Here is a 25,215-nt window from a genome sequence, read left to right on the forward strand (position 1 = left end):
TAGACAATTTTAAAATTTATTATCTTTAAAAATTACAGACTGGTAATAATGATTTGAATAGTTACCATACAGCAATAACATGATAAATGTAAGTTATAATTTAAAATTAACCTCAATCAGTAAACTTTAAATGCATGATCTCTTTGAGCTCTAGGTCAAATTAATTAAGTCTTCATCAATATGTTATTTCATTATCATACAATTCATTGCTGTCAGTTAATTTTTGATCAAAGGTAGTTAATGAAATTAATAGACATTGATATATGATGTACAGCTACATTCAACATTTCCAAGATATGGATGGACATTGAACATTAGTGATTTGTAGGACTGAACATGTTTGTCCATCTGCAGTTCAAAAGACACAAGAAGGCACCTGAGATTTTGAGAGTGAAAAAGTGAGATTGTTATAAGAGTAGAAAAAAAACTATCCTGTTCTACAAGCTTCAGGAGCTTTGTGTGTGCACCAGCTCGTCCTGCTCGCTGAGAGCTGAATGTCTGTGGGGGCTACAGGTGAGCCCGACTCCTCCACCCAGACAGCAGCTCTGTCTCTGGGGAAAAGGACTGAAATCAAAAGGAGGTAAAAGTCTTTTCTCTTAAACCCAGTCTATATGGGCTCATCTGACTCCTCGCTCTCCCTCTCCTCCTGCAGGGAGGATAGTGTTAGGACAGGGCTGGTGGGTGACACAGGGGAGACAGGAGGTGAAGGTGTGGTAGGGGAGGACGTAGAGGGGGACGCCGGCTCCTGTGAAGCACTGTCAGCTCCTCTTGTGGTGGCAGGGCTGCCACTGGTGCACCCCACACTGCTGGGGGAGGAGGAAGCAGTGTCACACCCGGGAGCTCCTCTGGAAGATGATGCCTTCCCTCGGGAATCCTCCTTGGACTCCTTCCTCACCGACTCCCCCTCCCTCCTGCTACCCTCCCTCCTGCTCCCCTCCCCCCACAGGTCTCTGTCCCGAGTGGGGGAGGAAGAGGTGGATGAGGGAGGCTGATGCTTCTTGGTTTTCCTGCTGGCGTCTCTGAAGCTGGCCAGAGGGGGACGAAGCCTCACCCCGCTGCGAGTTGAGCCCTCTATAGCTTTCTGTAACTGTTAGAAGAGAGAAAGAGGTTGAAACACATAAAGCAAAGAATTGTGTTGAAGTGACAATGTTGGATTACTGAAGAGAACATCCAGGGAGATGAGCTGAGGGCGGTTAATTGAATAACCACATGAATCAGCATAAAGCATGATGCACCCTGTGACAGAACAACTGCCCACAACATGAGTTCATAGCATCTCGCTGTCATGCCACGTTACAGGATCCAAACCAAGAGAGGTGACAAAAACATGCAGATAAAGAAAAAAATGAGGAGAAAAAAAACATGACTTTACCTCTTTCAGTGCCACAACACCCACCAGCTTTCCAATACTGGTGACATAGGCGTGACTGAGACCCAGCAGAGAGAACAGAGTGTGAGTCTGAGTAATGAGAGAGAGGAGGATGTGATCCAGTCAGTGTTAAATGTATTGTAGTGTGACAGTACTCTGCTCGCATGGCTGCACTGTTCTTTGTAAACAAGTAAAAGTGGAAATGTATGGCTTTGCTACATATCATGAGTCATGGCATGAAATTCAAGATTCAGGATATAAAGATTTATGGTTGTATGGACAGAGCAGCTAGCTGTATGAGAAAATAGTTTTCTGTCCTCCTCACTGACTCCCATACATAATACATTAAAAAAGCCTTAAAGGAGTACTCCAGGGATTTAGTATTGCACTTCCAAAGTTGGGGGACTCACAAGAGACAGAATTTGAAAAAAGTCAATTTCGAGCAGCAGAGGCTGAGACGTGCTGACTTTTACTGCCTAGTATGGGTCAAGTTCCAATTTCCCACAATGCAAATCTTTCATTAGACCCTCACTGCCCATGTTTTTCAAACCCCATCGTAACTTTATCTTTCTGTTAAAAATGTGTATTTTCTCCAAACTCAGAGATTATTATAGATTATTATTATTATTATTATTATTATTGTTATTATTTTCTCCGACTTTGGAAAGCTCCTTCTAGAGCCACAGAGGACATTATTCAACTTTTTTCACAGGCCCCTCAGGTTAGAAGAGAAGAATACAAACAGAACAAAGAAGTAATTAGACAAGTTTATGAATAAAAATAAATACTTATTTATGTGAAAATTAACTTTGTCCTGTGTTTTAAAGGAATAGTTTGACAGTTTGGGAAATACTTTTATTCGCTTTCATGCTGAGTTAGATGAGAAGAGATACCACTCTCATGTCTGTAAAGTAAATATAAAGCTACAGCCAGGAGACAGTTAGCGGGAATTCAGACCATAAAACAGCCCTGCGTTAAACAGCACAGGGAGTGTGTTGGTGAGGTGTTGTTTAAGGTACCGGTGAGACAATGAAATACAATCCAGGAAATCCAGTTGAAGTAACAGATTCATGTGTTTAAAGGCTTATCAGACGCCAAAACACTGCACAACGGTTTGTAATACTCACAGACAGGACTGTACAACTCTAGAAAGTTATCGCAGCTGCAGCTATATTATCTGTCATCACAACAATCATAAGGTAAACAGCAGTACAGTGTTCACGTTACAAAGTAATCCACCAGGAATTTGAAAGTTGAGCCTGGTTCATCCTTTTTGCTGGGCGACCCTGCGTTGTATTTCTGGAGTCCTCTGTGTGGGCCCCACTGCGTCGATGGACTGGCTCCATTCAAATTAATGTGAGGGCAGCGTTTTTTTATGCAGGGCTCAGGACGGTCTGGAAGCAGCCTAAACCTCACTAATTAACATGTTATATCTTGTTTGTTTAATCCATACAAAGACATAAAAAGAAATATAAAAACGTAGCGTATTTCCCAAAATGTTGAACTATTCCTTTAAAATCTTGCATGACTTAATTGCATAATCAGTGTCTGTACATGATCTTTGCATGTGATGACATGTCACCCAGGTGTTTCTGTGGTCACCTTGTGTAGAGACGTTCTTTCCACCAGCTGAAATGGGGAGGGGTCTATACGTATCTGCTCCATATCGACTGGTTTATCCAGCTCTTCCTCTTCCCAGGTTTTGATCTGCATCAACCAATCACAAGGCAGAGAGATGAAGTATACAGAGTTTCTAATTATCGATTTTGATTGTCTCATTGTTGGCTGTGTGAATGCTGAATCAATAAGGTACAGTACCTCCTCTGGGGACATGGTGTCAGTCAACGGAGGGGCCGTGGTCTCCTGAGGAAAGAGGGGGATAGAAACAGTGAGGGACAGATGGATGGGCAGTCAGTCAGCTATACCGAAGAAGATAAGATGACCCCTGGTGGTTTTATGTTATCACCCACTGCACAACATGTCAACTCCTTTATGTTTGCATCATGTCATGCTCCTCCCATCACGTTAGCGAGGTTGGCTTGAGCTGCCATGTTGGACTGATGCCCCTGTCTGAGCTGTCACTGCCAACTTGACAGCAGATCAATGATGCGCTTTGAACTTTTAGGGTCAAAGTGATAAGTATGTAAAGTTGATCTTAGCAGCGTACCTGCGTTTCAGTCTGGCCTGACGAAGACGTGGAGGAGAAGAGTCTCTGAAGGGTTCTCCTGACAGATGGCAGCTTACGCTTGTCTGAGAACAAGGTATGGCAACACATGTAAGAGGAGAGAGGAAGTGACATTTGATGGGTGCACTTGTCTTTATGTGCTGTGTTAATGTCATGTTACCTGAGCCCATATGGTTGGTGGAGGGCTCCTGAGGTTTGGGGGATGGCACGGGTCCGTTACATTCATCCTGTACTGGTGCATTCTATGGGCACAACTTGGTTGGTAACTACATGATATTTTTTTAAGCTAACAAGCTAAACTACTTCCTGTAAGTGAATTTATGTTTTGTTTTTTCTACCTTGTCTGCGTTCTCCTCTCCGCCCTCTTCGTCTACGAAGGTGAAGGACTCCCAGCTGACTTTGGAGCCCTGGCCTGGTGAGCCCTGACCTCTTTCAAAGACTCGCCTCTCTGGTGAGAGCCACCAGTCAAAGACAGCTTGAAGCTCTGTCCTTTCAATGGAGCCCAGAAGAATCATGGATTCTGCAGAGGAAAGTGTTAAAGGAATAGTTCAACGACTCTCTGCAAGAAAGCAAATAAGGATATTTACAAAAATGTCGAACTATTCCTTTAACACTAAGGATCTATAGGGCAAGATAGAAGTATTAAGAACCAATATGATGATGTAAGTCACCCTACCTTTAGAGTCGACCAGGGGGATGGTTTTCAGAGTTGTGGTCTCTAGCAGATGGTTCAATTCCCGAAAGGAGGATTGAGAAGACAGGAATTTCACTTTGCGCACCATGATGTCCTCCACAAAGATGTTATACTTGCTAGGGATACAGAGATACTTGCACAATAAATACCTTTTGTCTTACAATGACAGCTGTATGGAAAACATAAACATACAAAATAAGGGTTCTAGCTGTTTTAACTTTACCTGATGTGCCCGAGGGCCAGCTCAGGCAGGTAGGGCAGCTTCTTCACCTGGATGATGGAGTCGTAGAGAGAAGGTTGCAGACCCTGGGCCACCATGTTTGCTAGGATGACCGCCACCATCATGGGCAGGATGTGGGAGATTTGACCGGTCAGCTCGAAGCAGATTACTGCAGTGGAAACCGTATGTGTGACGGCTCCCGTCATCGCCGCCGCACCTGGTAGAAAGCAGAGGGGATGATATGTGGTAAGGGTGAAGTGTTATCCCTCCATCTGATTCCTCTGTGACTGACAAAGATCCAATTTGGGCTTGAAACCTTTTATAATGTAGAAACATTTTAAAAGGGAGAGTTAACAATGTTGCGAGTCCTTGGGAAATCAAAATGTAAAGAATCAAAAGATCCATTAATCACATCCATTTATTTTCTAACCTGCTTATTCTGTGGAGTGTCATGGATACTGGAGCCTGTCCCAGCAAATATTGGGCAAAAAGATTCAGAAATGTACTCATAATAATCCAGTTAAGGTAACGTGCATTCACTTTTGTGGTGAAACACACAGAGCAGGGTTACAACACTGAGTTGGACATCAAACTCAAGAGTTTTTAATGACTTCAAAGGTTTCATTTTTGCAGTGCAAATTATGCATTATTTCATAAATTTCTTTCTCAAATGTACAAGTCTTCAATAAGTCTCAAGGCCTATGGGAACCTGAGTACAGCACTAAGGTTAGTAGGCTGACCAATGACAGCGTAACCTCCCGGCAGGATGCGGTAGACTATCCCATCAAACAGGATTCCATTTGGGAATAGAGTGGCCATGATCTCCCCTACGAGGCGACCGAAAGCAGCTCCTTGAGGAGAGAGATAAGACATGCTGGTAAAGACAAATTGAACTGAAGCTCAGCAGAAGATACTGCACTCGCAATACAAAATCCTCTTACCTAATATGAACACTGGCATAAAAGCGCCCGAGGGGATGGGCATCGTGGTGGAAACTGCTGACATCCAGAACTGCAGCACAAAAACAGGATCAAGGAATGATCGAGACCAATCCAAGAGGTTTTTCATGCTATCACATATATTTCAACATGTACTGTACACAACAAGAGGGAGAGATACCTTCATGACGCAGAAGAGGAGGAGGATGACGAAGACGCTGACATGTGGATGGAGCCATGCGGACGAGCGACCAAGGCCAGGCGGAGCAGGAGATCCTTGTATTTTGGTCCAGGTGAAATTATCAAACAGGGAGTTGATACACTCCCTGGGCATCAGCTGCCAGAAGGGACAGACACACATAAACAAGTTTTCTTTCCATGATTCTTTTTCAAAAATGCAGTTGTGTGCACATCATGTCCCACAGTAATGTGCAGCATAACAGATTCAGTGAAGGAAAAAGCTCCTATAACCTTATTGAAAAAAAGGCAACGTTTTGCCTTCATCAGGTCTTCATCAACATGACAAATGACAATATATAAACACAAAACTGATTACATCCTGTTGACGTCATAGTCAAGTGGTCTGACAATAGATATACAACACATACAGTACAGATACATTTTAAAAAATCTGAATAGTTGCACAAATAAAAAGAAAAACAAGCAAATTACAAAAATATATACAGAATTTTTTTATTATACTGTATGTATGTATAATTAAAAAGAGGGTTACGGCTATGGAAGCAAAAACAGTTGTAAGGATTTGAATCTTACGAGCAACTGAACACCTATTTGTGAAATTGAATAACTACTACTAGGTAGTAGTGGTCATTTCAAGTTGTACAATTAAGAAAACTTGATATTAATTATTTGTTTAGGGTACAGATATTAAGACAGAAAATGCAAGTGGCCAATATTCAGGTTGCTTGTCGTTTTTGGTCAATTCAACATTAAAAATTCAAACTTGAACATGTAGGCTACCAAGAATCAAGGATGGCCACTACATTACCCACAATGCAACTTGACCACTGACAGTTCGGTCAGAGATTCGGGTGTGTTATGCTAGTAGCGACTACTGTAGCCTTGAGCTGTTAGCCTCAAATAGAGATGAGGTGCGGGCTACAGTGGTCTGGTAAGCCCCCTTCTTTAACTCCACACTCCCAGATTTTTTTCATTTTCAATCTTATAGTCAATGTTGCCTTAAGTGACATCACTTGAGGCAATTTATCAGACTTCTTGCAGCTCCCTGTGGACCCACAAGGTTTTATACAACTTTGTTCACATATGCAGTTGTACTCCCAAAGACCTGTAAACAGACTTTGATGGGTAAATTATTACGGCCTTTCTTTGCTTCTATATACAGCATAACATGACAAAACCACACTGCCCTCCTTGTTCAAAAATACCATAAACATTAATTTATACACATCAAAAAGAAGTCAGAGAGTGTAAGATTGATTCAGTCTAACCTCTCCAGCCATAAACTGTCCAAACCCAGGAGGAAACGTGAAGGTGGAGATGATCAGTGTCACTGCGCCTGGATAGATCAATCGACTGGGCATGTACACACACACACACACACACACACACACACACACACACACACACATACACACACACACACATTACTTTTTTACATTACACATTATTTTTTACTTCACTACATTTATCTGACAGCTTAAGTTGCCAGTTACTATATATATTAAAGATGTTTGCACACAAAACATATGAAGAATTAATAAAATATTATGCTTTGTTATAAACTAAACTACCCAACAGTATATACAAGTACAGCTTGTATTAGTTGATTAATCAATTAGCTGATTGACAGAAAATTAATTGGCAACTATTTTGATAATTATTAAGTCACAAACTAACATTTCATGGTTCCAACTTCTCAAATGTGAAGATTTGCTGCTTTTCCTTTCATTTTAATAATTTTAATTTATTGTTAATGATTTTGAGGTTTGGATTGTTGTTTGGACAAAACGAGCATTGTGAAGGTGTCACTTTGGGCTCTGAGTAATTGTGACGACATTTCTCACTATTTTCAGAATTTTTACAAACCAAACAATCAATCAATTAATGGAGAAAATAATCAGCAGATTAATGGAAATAATCATCAGTTGCAGTCCAATACAAAATAGTTCAAAATGGGCTCCATCTCAACCAAATACAGCAGTAAAATGCTGCTTTTACATTAATACATGAGTAATAATAATCTAATGATATAATATATAATATTATCACAGTCACAGGGGACATTTTTTCTGCATTGAGTACTTTTACTTTGAATACATTAAGTACATTTTCCTGATTATACTTCAATGCAGGACTTTTTTACAGTGTGGTATTAGTACTTTTACTTAAGTAAAGGATCTGAATACTTCCTCCACCACTGAAAATAACTGATGCTTGTAACCAAAATAACTCTCTCAGTACGAGTGTGTACCCCCACTGATTGTACGGCTCTCCTGGTGCTGCTGCTCGCCTCTTTCTAATGGTGGTGTCTAATGTTCCCTGACTGCTGAGTCTCAGAGGATAAGTGAATTTCCACATTGAGTGAATTACTGGCTGAAAGGTTGTTAAGGCTTTGCTGCTGTCCTGGCCAGTGTTGTGAGACTGATGAGTTCGGAGAGTGGAGATGAGAGACATTAAGAGGAATTGGGTGTGAATGTGCAAATGGTTTGAGTTCCTTGGAACAGTGTCTGCTACTAGAATCACTGTGGTTTAGGAGCTGAGTGCCACATTAATCCACAGCAGCAGGGAGCGCATGGTCGTGTTTGTGTGTTGGGATCTCACTGTTTGGTTAGGAAGCGTGTGAGCGCTGTCGGTCTTCTCATGAAGAGAACCACCTGTCTGTTCAGGTAGACGAAGAACGCCCCCAGGAAACCACACGAGATCCTAAAACATGAGAAAAAATGTGTTCTTACTACTTGCTCTGCACAAGGTTTGCAAAAACTATTAAGTACTGTATGGACATAATATGCATTTGGGAGAATTCATCACTGATATGACTATTTCTATAGCAGACCAAAAGTAGATACAAAAAAAGACACACATGGGCACACATTATTCACAAATATCCTCACCCTATTATTGCGAATGCGGGTAGCTCCTGCAGGTCAAAGGGGAAATCCATCCGGAAGTTAGTTTTGAAGAGAGCTGTGATTGTGACTGAGAGAAACAGAAAAAGAAATGTAACAAAGAAAATTATAAACAGCAAACAAACATGTGATTTCAATATCTCATTTCTGTGCTCAATATCTTGAGTTTAATTTATTTGCACAAGTTCAAATCAAAGAAAGGACATAAAAATATCACTGTTTATGGTGTGCAGGAAGAGGAACAAAAGCCCAAGAAGTTTATTCATTACTTTACATAAATAATATTAAACAATATTCCCAATGTCAAAACATAAAAATAACAAAATTGTAAAAGAGGTTAAAATATTTTTTTGTTTTGTAGGACTTTAAACCTGCAATCATACATGATTTTTTGGGCACTCTGGGGCCAGCGGATACAAGCTGTGAACACAACATCGCACATCCAACAGACACAGAGCAACAATAGCATCCCATTGGAGTCGTGCTCGTGTCCACCTGATGAATTTAAGTCCAATATTCACTCTCTTTTAGCTCTGTTTCTGGTCTTCACCAAATCCTGAGGAAATATTTGGCTCTTAATGCTCAGCTATGTTCACCAGCTAGTCTTTAACTTGCCTGTTATTTTTTAAATTTATGAGAGCTGTGAGCTTATCTTGAAAATAAATTGCAATGATCTGAAAGATTTCCCTCAGTGACATGTATCTTGTTTATAAAACTACATATTAGGAAAATATTAATATAAACTGTAAACTGGCCTCTGATGTTTGGGAAGATGAATATTAGATGACTGTCTGGTGGAGTAAGAATTGTGAATTTGTTGAATATAAAACATGAAACTATCTCAAAGACTTCCCTCTGTGAGTTGTATAAAACTTCATATTCTGACAATATTATTATATTATTATTAACTGTAAAACGTTGACATAATAAAGGAAATAAAGTCAGTGATAGGGTACAGGGATTTAAATGCAAGTTGTGAGTTTTTAATTCTGCGGTGCTGGTGGATTGTGAATATATTGCAGGTGATGGCTTGAAACATTTCTGGTTTATCTAAAGAAGCAAATATTACTTAGCTGTCATATCCAGCTACTTTGAATAAAATGCCAGCTCAGCAGTCTTTTACAACAGTGTGTGTGTGTGTGTGTGTGTGTTAAGTGTGTTCTGCTTCTCACCAGCATCCTTGTTCCAAACAGAGAGCACCCTGAATATGAAGGCACTGAATGTGGCGGCAAAATATCCCCGCCAGTAATTCCTCACCGCAAAGTAGGTAGACGTGACCTCAATACTGAACAACACCCCTGGTGGTGAAGAGAGAGAGAGAGAGAGCGAGAGAGAGAGAGAGAGAGAGAGAGAGAGAGAGAGAGAGAGAGAGAGAGAGAGAGAGAGAGAGAGAGAGAGAGAGAGAGAGAGAGAGAGAGAGCAAGAGAGAGAGAGAGAGAGAGCGAGAGAGAGAGCAAGAGAGAGAGAGAGAGAGAGACCGCAGACAGAAATGAGTTAAATAAGCAGAATGAGTCCAAAAACACTTGAAGCTGAGGGTGTAATTATACACAACAGGAGAACCACAGGGAGTGAATACACACTCTATAACACAACCACACACACAGGGGCATAATCAGCATGTGTAGCAATAAAATAAACATCACAGCCATCAGAAACATTATTCTGAACAAGATGAAAACAGCTGAACAGAAGACAAAGATGGAATAAATAATATTTAAGGACTACCAATATGTAATTAGTGTTTTTTTTCCTATGGTGATTGAAAACTAGGTTATTAATGTATTTATGTATATTGAGCGATGTTTTGCAGATTTTTGCACATTGATAGATATTGAGTAGAGCTGCAACTAACAGTTATTTTCATCATCGATTAATCTGCCAATTATTATCGCGTGGTCTATAAAATATCAGAAAATAGTGAAGAAAGTCTGTTACAAAAAGTTGACCTATTCAAATTTCTTGTTTTGTCCCATAGGTTATTCCCATGGAAAACAAACACAAAAGCAACAAATACTCACATTAAAGACGACAGAACCAAAGGATTTTTGGCATTATTAATTATAAAATGGATTATCAAAATTGCTGCCAGTTGAATTTCTGTTGATTGACGGAAAATGCCTCCGGCCCTCTGCTGTTGAGATGGACATGAAAACATGTAGCAGTAGGGCTGTTATGTTTATTTAAATATTCTCTTCCCAGAAACCACTTAGGGGTTAGATTAACAGTTGTCTTTTTCACTCAACCGGTTCTAATTTTCCTACAGTAAAGATAAACTTAGGGGTCATGAGGAGCTGAGGTTAAGAAGAGGTGCACAAATCCAGTAGATCTGAGACGACAGATAAGCTCCTCTGTAATTAATTTTTAGATTTTTTTTGTGCTGGTTCACTCACTTTCATAGCTCTCAATGCACTGAGACGAGAAGCGAACAGCGAGAGAGGGCTGGGTATCATTTGAATTTTTGGATACCGTTGCTGATACAAAAGCTGACTTTCAGTACCAAATCCAATCTATACTGTTTTCAACACCATATTTTGACGAATATAAAGATGTTTTTCTACAAACCCCTTTTTCCATTTAACTTAATATGCCAAAGCTCTCAAGGCATCAGTGTAGAAAGAGCAGCTTAACTCCTGAAAAGCAGTGAGTTTCCGGCCTCATCACTGACTGGTTTGTCTGCTTTGTTGTACCTGTAACCACACCCAACAGTGATGTCACAGAGTCCTGGAGTACACCTGTACGTCACTACAGCAAGAAGTTGAACCTCTGGAGGTCAGCAGAAACAAGCTTTTAATGGGGCATTAAGTTACTCTTTAATAGAGCTAGATGGATAAATTGGCCAGGCCGATATATTGACAGCTTATTTTGGACATAATGGTATCAGTGTAAATGTCAGCCAATAAGTGACAAAAAATTGCATTATAGAAATACCAAATATATGTTTGAGGTGATTTGGAAACCACAAGTATCGCCATTACCAGAGTGCACTGACCAATTTATTTTTCAACTGTAAAATGTCTTGGCTCAATGTATAACTTGGTCACAATACTTTGAACAACAAATTAACAAGGGATCCTTATCATATAAGTTTTTCTATGTTATGTATTTATGTAAATAAATGATTATCAGCTGATATATCATTATTGGATGTTTTAAACACAAATATTAATATTGGTATTGGTCTTGAAAAATCTGGTATGGGTCAGGCTATACTCTTACATGTTGTCTTAAGACAAGCAGCTGTACAATATCTTTGCCTAAATAAAATACAGACTAAAATAAGCAGAATTCTAAATTAAATCAGGAAATAATTTAACAAAGAATATAAGTAAACAACTTTCGATATGGGATAGTTATCAATACCCTGTGCTACTGACACATTTCAGTTGGAACTCAAAAAGTACAGGCAGAGCCTCAGTACAGTATTGATCCAGTACAGGGGGATGTTTGGTGCAGTAGTTTTGGTTGTATGAGGCAGTGTGTAAGTTGTACAGTACCTCCTAGTGGAGTGCCGAAACAGCATCCCACCCCCACGGCACAGCCAACAGTCAGAATATCTGTGTAACCATAAGGGTTCTACTGACACAGAAAACAGAGGGAGAGGAAAAAACAAGAGGGAAATAAAGGGGTGAGAGAGACAATGAGGGATGAAAGGCGTGAGATGATGAAGGGGGAAAATGAAGGTGATGAGGAACGAGAGCGTAGACAGAAAGACAGGAGAATGAGTTGGAGAAAGAGAGAATAAAAGATCAAGGTGGAGAGGACAGGATGGGGAACCACAGGGGGAGAATTGACAAGAGGGGAAGCAAAATGAAATAAAGTGAATAAATATTGCTCACTGAAGTGTGGTAAAAAAAAAAGTGACAAAGAAGGGGGGGAAATCACATCAAGACAATATAAAGCAAAGGATGCACATGCCATTGAGAGCAACCAGACTTTGAGAAAGCAATTAAGCAATCAGGAAACAAGCATGAGTGGTCACATCGTCCTCAGATCCCTGCAGCTGATTGCAGACCGAAAATTAAGGATAGCAGACATAAAATATTTCTATTGATTATTTATGACCTTGAATTATGAGGTTCTTTAACCTAACCTTTAACTTTTTTTAAAATCACAGTTGAGTTAGAGAGTGTCTTTTATGATCTGTGATAAATTATTTTTTTGGAAGAATATGTATTTATTTAATCTGTGACTTACTAAAAAGGGGTTGGGATGCTGAAAACTTTGAAGCTCAGTCTTTGAGAAAAAACCTGATAGCAGAAAGAACCTTATAATTCAAGGCTCACGTACAGTACAGTGTTTCTGGCAAGCTAATCTGCGTGAAATATTGATTTGCTTTGAATTCATCACTGTTGATGCCGGCCACCAGTCTGAAGTCAGCTTCACAGGAATAGTTCGACATTTTGAGAAATCCATTTATTTGTTTTCCTGTTGAGAGTTAGATGAGAAGATTTATACCACTCTCATGTCTGTGCGCAAAATATTAAGCTATAGCTGGGAGTCAGTTAGCTTAGCTTAGCATAAAGACTGGAAGTGGAGGGAAACAGCTAGCCTGGCTTTGTCCAAAGGTAGAAAAACAAATCTGCTTACCAGGACCTCTATCTCCTTTATAAATTAGCTCACTAATTCACCTCACTGAAACCAAGCGGTAACCACCAAGAAGTGCCTTCAACCTGCATTTTTTCTAATGGCCAGCAGGGGGCGACTCCACTGATTGCAAAAAGAAGTCCGATTGTATGTCTATTAGAAAATGGCCACACTTCTCAGTTGATTTATTACCTCAGTAAACACTTTCCTAATGAGTTGATGCCCTCAATCACTAGTTTCAAGTCTTCTTCAATACAGCATGATGTTCATTTAGTAAATTATGGTCCCATTTAGAGTAAAATAGACAATAAAGAAGGGTATGCTTTAGGGCGGGGCTACCTTGCGATTGACAAGTCGCTACCACGGCGACCTGTCCTGACATGGCGTGAACGTGGCATTAATTAGAGAGCTTTAGAGGTGCTGTTAGGTGGATTTTTACCTTAGGACAGATCCAGGCTGCTTTCCTTCAGCTTTTAGTCTTTATGCTAAGCTAAGCTAATTGCTTTAGCTTAATATTTAGCGTACAGACATGAAAGTGGTCTCGATCTTCTCATCTCAATCTCAGCAGGAAAGGGAATAAGTGTATTTCCCAAAATGTTGAACTATTCCTTTAAAATAGAAAAGAACCTTAAATCTGCATGTTTAAATATTCATCACTGCAGGGCACTGGTCTGAGGTCAGATTTAACCTCCACATTTGTGTCGCTGATATTATTTCAGGAGGACAAAGCTGACCGGAGCCCTGTGCCTGAGCGAGTCAGGGGGAAGAGCAGGGCGGGACTTGCCTCCCACAGGAGCAGCAAAACAGGTGGCCACTCCCACGGCACACGCACACACCAACAGGTCCTGGTTATGGGTGCCATTCTGGGAGTTAAAAGTCAAGGGTGGAGACAGATGGGGGCAAACGAGCAGGGATGAATGAGAAAGCCAGGGGGAGGTGGAGATAGAGGGAGTGGGGAAAGAGGGAGACAGGGATATGGGAGGTCACTGTTAATACACATGCCAGACATTACCATCACACTATTAATACAGTGAGACACAAACACAGACAAGGTGCAAGGGGGCGAGCCAAAACAAAGACACAAGAGAAACAGGGAGGGGAGGGCGTGAGCTGGGTGGCAGCGAGACAGATGGGAGAGGACAACAGTCACAGAGTTCCCACTTTCTCTTCAACATCAAATTCAAGAACCTTTCAATGAAGAACTCAAAATTGGCATGTTTGGCATACTTGAACACTATAGTGGCCTCATTTGTAATTTAAGACCTTGTCAAGTAAAAAAAGATGGTAAAATCATTTAAAAAGTGTTAATAGAACAGAAGGACTATGTATAATATTTTCAAGGACATCCAGTCATTTTCAAAACAAGACTAAGAGTCTACAGCCATGCTAGCGGCTCTGTGAGACTGTACTTAGGCACAGTGGTGCTTTGAGCTAAATGCTAAAGTCAGTATACTAACGTGCACAATGACATTGCTAACATGCTGATGTTTAGCAGGTATAATGTTACAATTTTCAACATCTTAGTTTAGTTTAAAGAGGCTGAAATGCTGACTGTCTCTAGCAGATTTTATTAGCTTTAGCTAGCTAGTGAAAGCTAATGCTAATGCTAAAACTGAGTTGAAATCTCCGTGTCCAGCTGACTTTGTAATGTTTCCAGATGATTTGTTTTAAAATGAGAACCCAAAAGGGTCTTAAATAGACAATGCTGTCATTCTGATGTTTCGCAGATATGATGTTTACCATGTTGACCACATGAGTTTAGCTCGTTAGCATGCAACAATTTAATGGAAATGCATCCAACAGTTGTTCAGATATCTCAGTCTGGAGCAAATTGGTGGACCGACTGACCGACTAACAGACATTGCCTTGTGATTAGCATGGCTAAAAATCAAAACAATTTATTTTGTCAAATCTTAAAATAAAGATATTTAAGGGTCTGTGGGAACCCTGTAATTACAACTAAAGACAACAACAAAGCAAGTTATGATGGAAAAACTGCATTCCAGATCTTCAATATTGCATTGACTGTGGTCAATGAGGAGATGAGGCTTATGGGTAATGTAGTCTGTTTTGGTCAGGGCCTCGGCTTACCTCATAGACTCCAGAGAAGATGGACATGAATCGACTCAGCACTGCGGCACAGATACTGGCGATGTGGACAAATGGACCCTGGAGGTGACGGGAGGAAATCACTGACACAGATGAGCGACACGTAAGCGACACTGACTATTGTCTGTAAAACAGGGAGTCTAAACTGGGACATGTTTTATCAAAACAGATAAATCACTGTATAATTTCTAGATACGACAGTTGACCTGCTACTGTAATGAGGAAAATGAATGTACTCCTTTGCTGACTAATTTGTTTCAATCCCGTGAGAGGAGGGAGAGAGGAAAAACATGACAGAACATGATTTATTATCCTCCAAGCTTGGAGAAAGAACAAATAGAGTGATGGAGAAAGAAAAAAGAGGGGAAGGAGGATCATAGCAGTGATGCTGGATCAATGGACGGTGATAGAGACAGAGAAAAACAGGTAGTAAAGAAATGAAAAAGGAGGTTTGTTTACTTCTTTGCCCACTGGCATCCCACTGCCCAGGCCAGCAGTCAGCCCGACGACTTTAGCTATGAAGGCTTTGAGGGTCAGATACTCCTTCAGCACTACACCTCTCAGGATGGTTTTCAGCTCAGGAATACCAGAACCTATAAAAAAAAAACAGAGGAAAGATGGAGGAGACTAGACACCTGGGTGAAAGGATGGTGAGTGCTGTAAATAAGAAAGAGTGGTTAAAATACTACTATTCTACAACAGGAAAACATACAAAAGGAGGTAAAAGAAATTGATGGCGAGAGAGGATAAAAGAGGCTGACAGGTGATGGAGACCTTACCAATGGCCTGTGGGGAAACCAGGTGACAGAAGAGCGAGGCGAACATGACAAGGATCATGGGATAGGTAACCCAGGCGAGGTACTGGAGCGGTACATTGCCCTTAAGCTCCCCATGTATCCACTTATAGGCTGAAATACAGCAAAACAACAGAAAGCGAAAAGTGGACAGAAAACCTGCATTACACACAGGAGTATAAATGAAATAATTACAGACAGTAGAAACCAAAATCTTGTGTTATTAAACCTGACAGTAATAATCTCTACGACCGTGGCCTGTGTTACCTTGCAGGCTCTTGGCGCTGGCGTAGTCCATACTCCAGCTGACCAGAGCCATAGTCAGTCCTAGAAGAACCAGGAATATCCAGTCTTCTCCCATCTTGGTCACTATGTACCGCCGCACACGAGCCAAGCAATCTGGGACAGAGAGATAAAATTAATGATTCATCTTGAATCCATTTATCACTTCATTTAATTACTGACAGTTATTGTAACAACGCCTGAGAGGGAATCATTCAGTGTGATTATGGGTACAGTAATGATGCTATAGCTCATCATAGAAGCACGTATACTGTCAGTACAGAATGATCTGAATGGTTTGTGTTTTTTTCAACATTTACAAAAGGATGTGTGGCTTGTTCGCTGGTAGTGGAGAGACAAAAGTAAGTAAAAATACTCTTGACTTGTGCTTAAAGAGGTTTTAGTGATGTAAATCCATAAAGTTGCTGACTGTAAAAAAAAAAAACAGCATGGTAAATAAATCAGCACAGGCTGATATATTGACTTTGAATTCCTTGCATGGGTCAAGCTAAAAAATACTGGATTCCTGCACTTCCCATAACACAACTCAAAATTGCGTCTTTTGTTAGACTTCCCTGCGCATGACTTTCAAACTTCCCCCACCCAGTTATAATACAATACAGGCTATTTGTTAACATTTTGTAGTCTAGAAGAGCAAGAGTTTGATATTGAATAGGTCTGCAGATAGCAAAATAACTTGATACCAGTTGAGTAATTTTTTCACAATTCTCTATAAAAAAAAACCCCAAAACAACACCACCACAATGTCCTCAACAATTACTAGAGAGTTGAATCAACTATCTGACACAGTGTTAGATTGTACAGGTGTTCACAATATTAGGTCCAACCTTTGTAATTAACAACAGCAAGTACTCATTCTAAAGACCAGCCACTTTTCTAACTTATTGATGCATTAATGTAAATGATGAATTAAGCAATGTTTTACGGTTGGTGGTCCAGGCAGGGTCATAATTACCATTGAGGACAGTGGTGGAGGAAGTATTCAGATCTTCTACTTAAGTAAAAGTAGCAAAACAACACTATGACAGTACTCATAAGTTCTGCAGTGAAAATATTATGTACTTATTATTAGGAAAAATCATCATCAAAAGTAAAAGAAAATGGCCCAATATGAGTGTTATATTATTATATATTATATCACTGGATAATTATTGCTGATGCATTATAGTTGGTCAAGCTAAGTACCTTAAATTTGTACTTAAGTACAGTACTAGAGTAAATGTATTTGTAATCCACCACTGACTGTGGTCATGTCCTCTGTTTTTGTTTCTGGGAATTTAGCAACCTGGGAAAAGTTGACTTTCTACAATTAAAACACATGTTGGGCAATTTATATGCAGACTCCAGTATGTTTTAGACTTGATATGTTCAAATCTGAACTTTTTGGTCGACAAACATAAAGATAAATATTGAGCATTCAGTATTTTTATTCCTGCAAAATTGAGAAGACTTTGAAACAGCTGAAAGATGAAAAAAATTTGAAAAATCCTTGTTTTATTAGGTATGGGTGGGGTACATTAAGGGACTCATTACTTCAGTATGTGAGTCCAGGTGGTGCTAAGTCCAACTACCTCATGTTCGGTGTGGCAGCCTAATTAAACTATATGCATCATGTTTTATGAGCTCATCATGTTGCATGTAATATCATGATGTGTAAAGTAACCAGTAACTTAAGCCATCAGATAAATGTTGCTCTCTCTAGAATGCAGTGTGATAAAAGTATGAGGTTTCACAAAAAAGAAAAAAGTGAAGTGCCAGTGCCTGAAAATTGTATTTAGTCAAGGTAAAGGCATTTTGTTAATTTCCACCTCTGTTTCCTGATTAACCACATGAGGTGTCATGGCAACCACTAAAGCATGACCATGGAAACTGTCACCGCAGTTCGCATCCTCTTCGAATACCTTTTGTAACAAATTTGAATGTGTGTGTTTGAATAGAATAACTCCACATTCCTGCTGGTCACCTTGGCATTTGGAGTAGGGACGAGGCTTCTTGGTAGAAGAGGCGTGACTGTGATGCGATTCCAAGGTCACGGGGTGATGATGATAATGATGATGATGCCGCCGGCCGTGACCTCTGCGGGCGGTGGCAGTGGTGTTCTCCCCTGCCTGTCTCCTCCATTGTCTCTCTGTCAGCAAACGGGCAGCCTCTCGTCGGGCAAAGCTTCCCAGCTGCTCCCTGTACTCACCGTACAGCTGTAACCGAGGGGAAACACTGTCAGTCACTATGAAACAAAAAGCACCAAGTCATAGGAATCATGTGTTTCTTGGACCTCTCAGGATTGTAGAGAACGAAAACAAGATGCCAGAAATGAGAGAAGTGAAAAGAAGAGAGGGAAGAGGAGGAGAAATACCCCTGACAACTGAGACTTGGGACAAGGATAAAACTAGATCCAGTGCGAAGAGTCTGGAGATAACGAGAAAGAGATGGGGAATGTGCGGCGTGTGTGTAAGGGATACACACCAACCTGAATACCCTGGCAGACAGAAATAGACAAAACGGGCATAGAGATCGGAAAAACCCCTCCCTGAGAGGAGGCAGGGGCTGGAGAGGAGCCAAAGGAAGAGATCCTGGAAGAGAGGACATTCCACATCTTCCCCTTCCGACTATGTGTGCACTTTACACCTACAACCACAACCCTGCTGTGTGTATACATGCTGCACACACACACACACACACACACACACACACACACAGTTGGTCGGAAAACAGGACACCCTGTAATCTAGTGTGATTAGTTTGCACTGCTCTCGTTAAAAACGCAGAAGCTGTAAAAAACTGGTGCAGCTACGATGTGCAACTGAAACCTACAGATCATACATGTATCCCACCGCACAGCAAAGCAAGAAGCTAAATTATAAGGAGGGGTGGCTGCCACACATTTCTGTATCATGTTCACACAGGAAAGGAGAGCTGACACATCCCAGTCCCAAGACCAGAGGACCAGAACGAAAGCTTAGCTAACTGGCTATGATTACAACAACAATCTACAATCTCACGTGAAAACGTTTAAATACTTAGTGTGACACAGATAAGTTAATGTAAACTCTTTACATTACATTGTAAAGTCTTTGGTAAGATTTTCTTCGGTGTAAGAAGTGCACAAAAACTGCTTTACACAACCAGTCCGCTATTATACATGAGTCACCACAACCACATGACCAAGTGACTGATATAGAAGTTTATAATTAATACATGAATACACCACATAGCAGGTGGCCAGCAGTTACACCGTTAAAGGCTCCTGAAAACATTTGATGCCCTTAAATCGTTAAGCTAGTTATTTTAAACCTCACTAAACACTACAAACCACAAACTGTTATTGAGAACAATGCTGCACCACTAACAGCTTTTATGAGCCCTAATGCAACAAGTGTAATGCAACAGCAAACCAGTGATGAGTTATACAAAGAAATGCAAAACACTATTCTCAATTTTTATGTTATATTATATTAAATAAATATTATATATTTATGTTAATATTTTGGCATTATGCAAAGACCTGGTTGAATATTTGTTTGTTTTAGCTTGGTTTGCCGCCAGAATAATGGGGTTTACTACTAAGGGCAAGACAATGATGTGGAAGAGTTTAAATCACAGGTTGCAGGTAAGCATTTAGGGATCATTTTATGGGATAGAAAACTTACCTGTCATTACCCGAGTTGTCCAAATGTTTTAAATGTCGTCCTTTGGTTATTCCTTGCAAGTTAAATTAATTATTTGCAAAAAGTGTAAGACAAAAATCTGATGCATTCTTTGTTTATAGTGTGTAAATGCACATAGGATAATATGTAAACTATACTAATATAATGTGTTTAAATTAGCAATGGCAATTATACCATTGCTTTTTATAATACTGGATCCATTTAAGTTTAATCTCACATTAACCTCTCATCTGCTGCAAAACAGTAGAAACCTACGCATAGTTAAAATTTGAGCTGTGACTCTGAGGTTAAATGATTTGTGTTTTTCAATAATACAAAAAGCACATGACCACAAAAATTGAAAATAGCAAGTTGTTGAAGGTCTTATTGTGTTTTAAGCAAAGGAAATGACATGTGAGACTAATCATAATAGGACAGATTGCACTTTTCAACTGCTTTGGAGTTAGAATTAAATACAAATTATTTATCCAGGAACAAAGTAAATTTTTGTTGGTCCATCAGATATTTGATTGAAGAATTTGGCTAGAATCCTATTTGAGTAAATCTTATAGAAATATAACACTATGTTTAATACACTATAGCCATTTGTTCAGTATATTCTTTTAATATTCCTATAATATACATCTATCCCCATCTAATGTGAGAGGCACAAACCACAAACAGTCTCACTGTAACAACACATTAAAGCTATAATTGGAAAAGAGAAGTCAATTAAAATATGTAAAAAGATTCACTAAAATAACTTGCGGAGATTAAAGCCACAGAAGAACACTGGACTGTGTCATTACCTCCTAACGGCAAAGAATAAAAAAATCACCCTCCACCATCTGACCAGACGGAGCCTTTGGTCCTCAGGTCTTTACCTGTTCCTCATCAGTTGTCTTTAGCATGATGTGGTAGCAGCTCTGCTCCTGTTCTGTCTCCTGTCCCACACTGCAGACAACCTCACCACCACCAGCACTGCTGTATTACACATTAACACCAAAGCACTAATCCATCAACATCATCAAACAGGCGCTGGCACCAGGCATCTTCAAAACCAGGGACAGTAACAAGAGGAACCTGTAGGCTACTGCACACAGAGAGGGACAGATTTGTTACTTCAGCATTTTACCTCCCATGCCATGTCCTGCCACAACTAAAACCAGAAGTCAAATAATAGCGAAACAGTTATTTCTACAAACTATATTTTCTATTAAACTGCGTAACAACAGCATCTTCTGTTGTGTTTTTTGTTTTGTGGATGACTTGTTCGTGTATTTCTGCACTATCGCAGCCATTCACGTGTCCTAGAGTAGCTTTTGCATTAATTTAACTGATCTTAGACACACATTTTGCTCTCTACTTGCTTGACAGCTTATAATAAATATGTATTTGTTTAGCTAGTTAGCTAGCTCAACAAACATTGACTAGCTAACTTTAGTTGTTAAATAGAGGTCATGATTACTATTTTAAATGGCAAAATAGGAATTATTTATGAATCCGTTAAAAGAGTACTCCACCAATTTTAGCATTGCACTAACTAACTGCTAACAGTTCACTCAGGGATTCGGGTGTGTTATACTGGTAGCAGCTAATGTAGCCTCGAGCTGCTAGCCTCAAGTAGAGATGAGAAGCGGGCTACAGAGGTCTGGTAAGCTTTTTAAATCGGTCCCCCTTAAGGACCTCCTCTTGCTAAAGACCCTCTTTTGTTTCAGAATCTCTCTCTATATTTATTAGATTAGATTAGATTAGATTAGATTCAACTTTATTGTCATTACACATGTACAAGTACAAGGCAACAAAATGCAGTTTAGGTCTAACCAGAAGTGCAATAAGCAAGTGCAGGGTACAAAGTGTGTGCATAAATGCAGGATAGAGCAGTATTATGAAAATATTTTACAAGCGGTACTATGAACTGGAGAGACACTGAGCCTTGCGATGTACAAGCGTCGCTATCTTGGTCATGTATTATATTTATGGTACTTCACGCAGTTTTTCTTTCTCCTCTTTTAAAAAGGTTTTTTGTGTGTTGTTAATGTTTTTTTTTTGTTTTGCCATATTTTATATATGTACATATTCATTTATTGTATCATTTTAATGTTGGACATACAGCTGTTAGTAAAATAACCAAAATGATGAATCACAAAAAAATACTCACAAAATGCTACTAAGCATTACTATCATTATTCACTGTCATTTTTAGTTTTGTAGTGTATTTCATTCATTAATATTGATATTTTAAAAACATTATTGTGCTTTAACAGCTCACATGAAATGTATTGTAATGCTGTAATTTCTGCTGATAGGGAGAAAACAATTAATCATTAAAATAAATTAATCATTTAAGTAATTTATGATGCCAGTGATTCACTAACTCCAGTTTCTCAAATGTGAGGATTTACTGCTTTTCTGTGTTTTATATCATTGTAACCGAATATTGAACTATTGGTTGCACAAAACAGGCAATTTGAAGACGCCACCTTGAACTCTGGGAAACTGTGATGGGCTTTTTAAATGTTTTGTGACAACTGAAATGAGTTAGAACCCTGATACACAGCCAATGAAAGTCCACTGAACTGTCAAAGTGGAAATAAATCTGAAAGAGAGAGACCGAGACAAGCAGAGACAAACGACTGACAGCGTGAGAGAGACATTGAAAGCTACAATTCATACATGTCAGGTGACTTTGCTGCCTCCATCTCTCAACCTTGTGTTTACCTTTGTGTCACTGTGCAACCTTGTACGTCCATCTGTGCCACACAGGGCCAAAAACTGACATCAGTAACCACCATTTCCCCAACTTTCACACGCTTTTGAACATCGTTGCTGCCGTTGTTTGCCACTCCAACTGTGGAATGACCTTCCCTCTCCAAGTCAAGAACACCAGATGATACACCACCCTCCCTTCTCCACTTCCTCCTCTACTCGCACTAATTTACTCTCAGCAAGACTCCCCCTACCTCCCCTTGTGGCTCTTATTATTTTCCTGCACTTTTTCTCTCTCTACGGACACATGAAAGTAGTCAGGCGTTACTGTACGGCTCTGACACTCACACAGCTCATTATTAGTGTCTCTAAGCTTCTAATGTTGTGCTTATTCCAAGTCTTGCGGGATGAAGACAATGGAAAAATGTAAACCATTCCTCCCTTGGAATACAAAGCCTGTGTTAAATTATGCCGGTGAGCTTTAAATTAATTCATGGATCTGCCCTTTATGAGCCGACTGATACTACTGTAAAACACAAGAGATTCAAGAACTAAGAAAGAAGACTGTATAAAACAGGAACAAGCTTGCAGAGAGAAAGACAGAGAGAGCTTCCGTCACAGCGAGAGCTGCTGCTAGGTGCTGAGGTTGAAGGGCAGTGTGACATTGAGAGTTAATTAAAAAATAATAGCACATTCCTGCATCTCCCTCACGAGAGAGTCAGCACTGCATATTCATAAATACCTGTGTGTGTTTGTGTGGGTTCTTAAGCATGCTAAATGTGTGTGTGTGTGTGTGTGTGTGTGTGTGTTTATAAGCGTGCTAAATTAACGTTTAAGTGTGTGTGTGTGTGTGTGTTTGTGTGTGGCCTTACAACAATATAGCCCTGTCCCATAGCACAAGGTTAATGATAAAATCTGACCCGCTCACTGACAGATAGATCAGGAGATTAACCCCCCCAACTCTCCCTCCCAACGAACACACACACGTGCTCACACACACACACACTCCACAAGCGCATGTCTCCATATGAATACACCAATTAACCAGCACAATAACATTTCCATGCCTCGTCCAAACACTGTTCAAGCTGTCATGTTCTAATTAAGGCATGTCGGCACGGCCAAAAGAGACAAATAAACCAAACTGTAAACTTCCATGTGTTATGTATGAGCCCGCAGTTCAACTTTACACCAAATAATCCAGGAAAAAAACAACCGTGGAGGACCTTTCATCCCTTCTAAAGCTGGTTTACATGTAATAAGTTTAAAATTTAAAGTCAATAAACAAGTAAGAGACAGTACTAAAGTGGACTTCTAACTCTCATTTAAATCAGAAACGCATCAATTCTTGCAAAAACTGTCCCAACTTTAGGAAGAAGACACTTCAATGTACAAGATAATAAACCTTACCAGAAACTGATCTATATTCAGAACTGTTTCAAAAGTGTTGATCCGCTCCCTCATCTTTTCAGCCGTTCCTCCTGCAGGTTGCTGCTCACTTTCTTGTGCGTCTTTAATATACTGTAATTCCCTCTCTGGATATCTTTGTCTTAGATCTGTCCTTTCCTGTCTTGGCCAGGGTGGCGGACACAGACTGTACCTGCTACCTGCCTCCATACAGTATAGACCCCAGTGACTGACAGGTATGGACAGTGCAGTGAAACACACACACACACACACACACACACACACACACACACACACACACACACACACACACACACACACACACACACACACACACACACACACACACACACACACACACACACACACACAGGGAAAGCAGTAGAGGTTAATGCAGACACTCAGAGGCTTGACAGTAAATTGTCAGCAGCTCTTAATTCAGAGGGGTAGGTTCTCAGTCAGGCAATTGATCCAGCAGATTCCTGCAGCAGGACCATAAATGATACCAGGCGGGCAGGACACAAGCTTAAGGTATGAAAATAATACCTGCTGACTGATTGGAGACAATAACCATATTAACATTATGTGGGATAACACGGTACTGTACTTTAAGTGCCTTTAAGTTCAGCATAGATAACATGCTTTACTAAAACCTGACTGGGCTCTAGTACAGTATTCAGTATCAAACATTTATTTTATAGTCAAAGGTAGTGGTTATAGGCAGTGATTGCTCAAATTTGGTTATTAAAGATTAAGTTATGACAAAAATATGTACTGAGGCAAGAGAACCAAGTAGTTCTCACAGGGACCCGAGTGCTGCTGGTTTTTTGTCCCTAGTTGTTTGCATTTAGTCAGTCAGTTTGGTGGACTGTAGTGTTTTATTTAACTGTGCTTGTGTCAGGATTGGATACAATCTACCACTGGCCCTTAATGTGGAGTGTTGCTGTCAGCTTGAAAATAACATTTTTTTTGCCTTTATTTTTTTACCAGGTGAGCTACCAAAATCAACACAATTTTATTTCAATGGCAACACTATGTAGGCAAATTGAGTGTGAATATTTCTGATTTGCTTTATCCTGCAATAGACTGGTGTCCTCTACAGGGTGTTGCCCTGTCTTTTACCTGATGCATGTTGGGATACACCCAGCCTGC

The 25,215-nt window shown here is 40.0% G+C and overlaps 1 protein-coding gene across 2 annotated transcripts; it reads right to left on the reverse strand.

Moving 5' to 3' along the window:
- Positions 1-24,135, reverse strand: clcn1b (chloride channel, voltage-sensitive 1b). 2 transcript variants are annotated; one of them, XM_044208887.1, is made up of 23 exons: positions 24,067-24,135; positions 18,267-18,498; positions 16,268-16,399; positions 15,986-16,114; positions 15,666-15,799; positions 15,189-15,266; positions 12,008-12,086; positions 9,686-9,811; positions 8,499-8,583; positions 8,209-8,310; positions 6,876-6,960; positions 5,588-5,743; positions 5,410-5,479; positions 5,209-5,319; positions 4,472-4,685; positions 4,231-4,364; positions 3,893-4,074; positions 3,715-3,796; positions 3,537-3,619; positions 3,188-3,232; positions 2,972-3,076; positions 1,373-1,459; positions 1-1,087 (listed from the first exon to the last, which is right to left on the reverse strand). In XM_044208887.1, exons 1-23 carry the CDS (start codon positions 24,118-24,120, stop codon positions 608-610), a joined length of 2,985 nt encoding a protein of 994 aa, XP_044064822.1. In that variant the 5' UTR covers positions 24,121-24,135; the 3' UTR covers positions 1-607. The 2 variants fall into 2 exon arrangements, with proteins under 2 accessions (XP_044064822.1, XP_044064824.1); XM_044208889.1 differs by lacking the exon at positions 12,008-12,086 and adding an exon at positions 13,882-13,960.
- Positions 24,136-25,215: the final 1,080 nt, after the last annotated feature.

This window comes from Siniperca chuatsi, linkage group LG9 (assembly GCF_020085105.1).
Source record: "Siniperca chuatsi isolate FFG_IHB_CAS linkage group LG9, ASM2008510v1, whole genome shotgun sequence".
Taxonomy (NCBI): domain Eukaryota; kingdom Metazoa; phylum Chordata; class Actinopteri; order Centrarchiformes; family Sinipercidae; genus Siniperca; species Siniperca chuatsi.

Bases quoted from the DNA above. Each gene is read 5' to 3' on its own strand.
- clcn1b (XM_044208887.1), bottom strand. From the start codon at position 24,120: ATGAGGGAGCGGATCAACACTTTTGAAACAGTTCTGAATATAGATCAG. The intron at 15,800-15,985 runs GTAAGGTCTCCA...TTTTTTTTATAG, and splicing joins GGTTTCCCCACAGGCCATTG to GTTCTGGTATTCCTGAGCTG. The intron at 3,233-3,536 runs GTACGCTGCTAA...CTCTTTCCTCAG, and splicing joins CAGGCCAGACTGAAACGCAG to GAGACCACGGCCCCTCCGTT.